The sequence below is a fragment of the Belonocnema kinseyi genome, chromosome 2 (assembly GCF_010883055.1).
Source record: "Belonocnema kinseyi isolate 2016_QV_RU_SX_M_011 chromosome 2, B_treatae_v1, whole genome shotgun sequence".
NCBI classification, from domain to species: domain Eukaryota; kingdom Metazoa; phylum Arthropoda; class Insecta; order Hymenoptera; family Cynipidae; genus Belonocnema; species Belonocnema kinseyi.
In genome coordinates, this window is record NC_046658.1 from 97951875 (window position 1) to 97957948 (window position 6074).

Below are 6074 nucleotides of genomic sequence, written 5' to 3' on the forward strand. Positions count from 1 at the left end.
TTCTCTTCAAAAAGGGCAGACAAAATGCAAAAATGTTCCAAAAACTGTTTTTTTTCCATCATCTTTGTTTTTCTCAAAAACTTGAAGCTCTGGTACAAATTTTCCAAGATTAAAAATGTCTTAGAATTAGGCAAAGAATATTCTTGAATTTTTTCAGATTTTTTGAAATTTTTTTTTGCAAATTTCAAACATTTTAGCATTTTGTCCGCCATTTTGGAAGAAAAAACATATATATAAAAATTTTGTGTTAAAGTTTAAGAATTTTGTGCACCGATGGTTGAAGAAATTCTAAGATATTAACGCGTTTTATGTGTGAAAAAAAATTATAAAAATAAAAAATCAAACATTTTCCACTATTTTTGTATGTAAAAACCGCCACATTTAATTTTGAAGTAAAAATATTCGATTTTTGACGACGGATTCGAATTTTGCTCACCCAAAAACATAAGGAACAGTACTTTTCATCTATTTATTGTTTTGTTATACCCATACATTTTGCGGTCAAACTCATGTTATAAAATTGATAGCTTTGGTCGTTATTCGTTAATGAGTTAAGGGCCATTTAATCTCTATAAAATTGATAAAAATAGAAATCTAATTAAAATCAATCAAATCCGTGAGATCTTTTGTAATCTCATGCAACATGTTTCAGTCAGATATATGCAATCTGTTGTCATTCCATCCAATCTTGTAATATTGCAATCTAGTGTGTACCAAAAACCCGAATAATTAACTCCTCGGATTTTATAGTTTTGGAAAGTTAAAGCATTGGCCACCGCCGAGGAATATAATTTAGAAGGACTTATGGATGGTCTCCTAAAACAAGATTTGTATATACCCCAAAAAATTCGCACATCTACTAAACGTACGTTCAATATAACGATTATTTGCTTAATTACTTATATGAATGCGAAATATTACTCTACCGAAGGATTTTAACTCTTCTAATTTTCATTTATAAAAATATAAAGTATTTTATTTCTTCTATAAGAATTTACCTTGAAAACAAATAAAAAGTCTGACAAAATCAGATCCTTATTTTTAATTTTAATAATAACAAAACAAGACAAATAAAGACTGGTGATTTGTATTGAAAAATATTTTTATAGCCGTGCCTGACGTTGTTCAAGCTGTGGCCAAATACGAAGTTGGTGAAGAACCTCGAGAAATTTACTTTTTTCGAGAGGGCACAATTGTTATGTGGAATATTTCGGAATTGGAACTAGGAAATGTTTTACAGTTTTTAAGGAAATATGAAGACAACAGTTATTCCGACGAATTAGTTCAAGCAGAGGGAGAAGTCATGACGTATACTTACTGTAAAAATGGGTAAGCAGTCTTTACTAAACTTGATAAAAGAAAAATTGGCCTGGCGATACTTTTCATAAAGTAGGTTACCATTTTGATAACATTTAGAAATCGAACCCAGTATTATTTGCTTGAAAATGTACTATTTTGTTGAAAATACCTTTTTTTTATCAAAAATTCAACTGCTTTCTTAACAATTCATTCATTCATTGGGTTAAAAACTCTTCTTTCTTGGTACAAATTTAATTTTTAAATTCAAAGTCCTATTTAACGTCCAATAATCAAAGTTAATATATAGAATTCCTGAAAATAAAACCAAGAATCCAACGAACAAATTTGGACAACCACCATAAAATGCTCCTATTGTCATTTAAAAAATCCCCTTCCTACTCTTTTGTTACTTCTTTTTTATATTCGTCCAAAGATTTTTGTTTGCGAATTTTGTTTAAAGGTATTTTTCCAATTCCAATAGGAGGATTTTATGATGTTTGTTCAAATTTGGTCGCTGGATTCTTGATTTTATTTTCAAGAATACTATACAGTATACTTTTTGGTTAAAAATGCAATTGTTTGATTGAACTATCAACTGTTACATGCTTTGATGAGAATTAATCTTTTTGGTTGAAGAGTCGATTATTTAACTTAAATTTAAACTTCTTTGTTAAAATTTTTTTTAACTCATGGATTCGTAATTATAGTTAAAAATTCAACTATTTGCTTTTAAATGAATTTTCATGTAAAAAATTCTACAGTTTTGTAGAAATTTAATTTTCTTGACTTGAAAATTCAACGATTTTGCAGAAAATTAAACTTTTTGGTTAAAAAATAAACTTTTCGGTTTGAAAATTCAACAATTTTTCACAAAATTAAACTATTTTGTCTTTTTTACTTTAAAGTTAGATCATTTATTTTAAAATTGATTTATTTTGCTTAAGACTTGTCTTTGTGGCAGAATATTAATCTTCTTCGTCGAAAATTCATCTTTTTGGTTGAGAATTCAACTATCTTATCAAAATTTCGTCTTTCATGATTGAAAATGATTTTTTTTAAATTGAAAATTCATTTATTCCGATTTAAAAGTCCACTGTTTTAGTGGACTTTTTAGTTTAAAAACTTTACTATTTTATTAAAAATTAATCTCTTAGAATAGAAAAGTCATCTTTCTTGGTTAAAAATGAACTTTTTTTATGAGAATTCAAATATTTGTTTGAATTTTAATATGGTTTGTTTAAAAATTCGACCAATTGAAGGAAAATGCATCTTTGCATGCTAAAAGTTCAACTATATAGTTAGAAATACAATTATTTTATTAAAAATCTAATTATTTTGGAAAAATTTAACTATTTTTTCAGTCATCCGTTCTGGTTGAAAATTTAATTATGTTATGCTGTTCAAAATTCATACTTTTGGATTGAAAACTAATCTTTTATGTCAACAAAGTCATAATTCTTGATTTAAAAGTAAGTTCTTTGTTAAAAATTCAAATTTAAATGCACCTCGATTTTTGTTTTGAAAATGCAACTATGTTGCTAAAAATAAATTTTTAAATTAGAAATTCAACTCATTTGCTCAAAATCTATTTTTTTAATTGAAAGTTCATCTCTGAAAATTAAACTATTTTGATGAAAATTTATTTAATGTTTAGTTGAAAATAACTTTCTTAAACTGACAATTAAACTATTCTATTTTTGGTTAAAAATTTATCTTTTTCAATTAAAAAGGTAACTATTCAGTTAAAATGTATCCTTTTTAGTTGAAAGCTCAAGTTTTTAGTTAAAATTTCATGTATTTTAGTAAGAATTAATTTTTTTCGTTGAAAAATCGATTCTTTGACTTAAAGCTGAACTACTTTGTAAAAAAAAATGAATTTTCGTTTGTTAACCATTCATAATTGTATTTAAAAGCTTAACTGCTGCTTTTTAAATGAAGTTTTATGTGAAAATTCTTCTGCTTCGTACAAAATTCATATTTTTGGCTTGAAAATTCAACAGTTTGGCAGAAATTAAAATGTAAATTTTATCTTCTATATTGGATAAGTTGGAAATCGTTGTTTTAATATATAGAACACTAATCTTATTGGTCGAAAATTAATCCTTTTGGTTTAAAGTTTAGCAAATTCGTTTTTTTTTGTTGGAAATTCATGTATTTTGTTCAAAAGTCGTCTTTTTGGGTAAAAAATGAATCTTGTTCGTTGAAAGTTCAACCTCTTGGTTGAGGATTCAGCTATCTTTTAAAAATTTATCTTTCTTAATTGAAAATTATTTTTCGGTTAAAATTTTTTTTTATTTGAAAGTTCACTGCATTTTAAAACATTCGACTTTTTAGGTTAAAAACTTTACTTTTTTGTTGAAAATCCGTCTTTTATGGTAGGAAAGTCGTCTGTATTTGTTGAAAATGAAATTTTTTTATAAAAATTTAACTGTCTTCTAAATAATGAGTCTTTTTGTCTCAAAGATTGGAATATTTAATTAAATTGTAATGTTTTTTTGTTTGAAAATTTGACCATTTGATTGAAAGTGCACCTTTTTATGCTGCTACTTCAACTATTTTGTATAAATCTCATTATTTTTGGAAAATTGATCAAATTTGTTAAAGTTATCATTTTTAGTCGAGAATTCAACAATGTTCTTAAAAATTAATTCTTTTCGAATGAAAATTCATCTCTTGTGATAGAAAAGATATCCTTCATGGTCGAAAATTCATTTATCTTGATTGAAAAGTATTTTTTAATTAAAAATTTAACTGTCTTCAAAAAGATTTGTCCTTTTGGTTTGAAAATTTAACTATTTTGTTGTAAATGCAATATCTTTCGACTTGCAATCTTAGGAATTTGAGTTTTTCGTTTTGAATTCAATATGTTATCTAGATTAATTTTATTTAAAAGAATTTATAAATGTAAAATCCATCTTTAGCCAACAGCCTAATTAATTTTTTTATTTGTCTTGGCAATGCCAGGCCTTTAAAAAAAGTACCCTGGCGGCCAGGCCTCGACTTCACCACTGCTGAAGATGAAGTATCTCTAAAGGTTAATAAACTTTATGATAATTTATTTTCTTGTAGAAAAAAGAGTCATCTAAAAGATGGAGACATAATACTAACTTCGCATGCCAACGAGCTTGATAAATACACTTTTTCGAATGCGATCTCGCAGTCAGTAAAATTGGGAATCTGGGAAGCTTCTCTAAATCATTATGTAGACTCCATTGAGTTCGTGACTGAAGACCTGAAAGCTGGCCGAAAAATTAAAATGACTCGAGAACAGGTTCTGAGAAAACAAGGCGAGCTTTTTGCTTTGAGGCATTTGATCAATCTGAGTTCAGATTTGCTGGACACGCCTGATTTTTACTGGGAACGAGATGCTCTCGAGACTTTGTATCAACAAACGTGTGCTTATTTCAACATTGCGAAACGTACTAGGGTGAGTTTATTTTGATTATTAAACAAGTTTAGGGTGGCCGCTGGACCGGGAAACCGGGAAATGAATGTGAATTTTTTTTACCGGGAATTTTACAAATTTGTTGAAGAAAGATCTGTCCACGTTCGATTTCAACGGTTTTTAAATAATTAGTTGAATTGTTATGTTTTTCAATTATGCTATTATTTAGCTCACAATGCGTAATTCAAAATTTTTTTACTTTAAAAATTTTCCATTAAAAATTTTTATTTTCAAGATTACATTTTTAATTTAAAGAATTTTTAAATGCTTTCTGAAAGGCTTGAAGAAATAAAAAATAAAAACCTTAGATGTTGAAAATGTTTGATAAAAAACATTTTTATTTGATAAATAAATCATTTTTAATAATTTATATGTACTTTAAGTAATAAAATGGGAACAAAAACGATTTGACAAAACGATTTTAAATCAGTTCAAAATTTAAGAATTTGCAGATTTTAACGTTAAAACTTAAACTGTTTCAATTTGAAAGTCTTAGCCATTAAACAAATGTGAACGTGTGACTGAAAGTTTATAAACTATTGTAAACTTGAAAATAACTTGCTAATAATATATTCGTAATTTAAGGATTTTATTAAATTTAAAATATTGTTTTAGTCTAAAAGATTCAATTTTTAGCCCATTCAATTTGAAACTTGAAATTAAAAAAAAGATTAATTAATGAATATTTAGCAATATTTGAATTTTTATTTAAGACAAGTAAATTTAAACCAAATATTTAAAAGTAAACAATTTGAAACTGAATTGTTTGACACAGAAAGCTTGGAATCGTTAAAATTCTGAAGTGCCTTTAAACTTTGAACGATACAATTTTAATTGTTGTATTTGAAAAATGCTTAATTTTGTGAGTGACATTTTTTAACTTTGATGTATAATTTACAAATGAATATTTGTATAAAAATTTTGAGTAATTTTAAGAGCTATTTAGGAATTTTAAAAAGATTAAAAATTATCATGCAAATTTTAGAAAGTTTTCTTAAAATCTTCTAGAATCTTTTTTGAAAATTGTGTTTAAATCATTGAAAAACTTTTCAAATATTTTCTTAAAATAATGTTTCAAAATGAAAAATTATTTTTAATTATCCTATGAATCTTAAGAAAATGTTTTTATTCTTTTGAGGCCTTTCACAATTCTTGAAAAGAATCTAATTTTTTTGTTTAAAATCTGCGTAAATCTACATTTTTTTATAAGACTATCATTTCAAGTTTAACGTTAAGGGCATGTGACACAGCTAAATACCTATATTACCGACCTCACTTTTTCAGTTCACTGAATGTTTTTTTAAACCTAAGAACTTTTTTTATAAATAAA

General features: G+C 25.9%; 1 protein-coding gene across 1 annotated transcript in view; it reads left to right on the forward strand.

Moving 5' to 3' along the window:
* Positions 1 to 6074, forward strand: part of LOC117167203 (required for meiotic nuclear division protein 1 homolog) — a 14532-nt gene that overhangs the window by 3867 nt on the left and 4591 nt on the right. The window contains exons 2-4 of the mRNA XM_033351945.1: positions 751 to 865; positions 1110 to 1329; positions 4369 to 4726. Of these exons, the coding sequence (XP_033207836.1) occupies positions 751 to 865; positions 1110 to 1329; positions 4369 to 4726 (693 nt within the window). The remainder of the gene's footprint in view (positions 1 to 750; positions 866 to 1109; positions 1330 to 4368; positions 4727 to 6074) is intronic.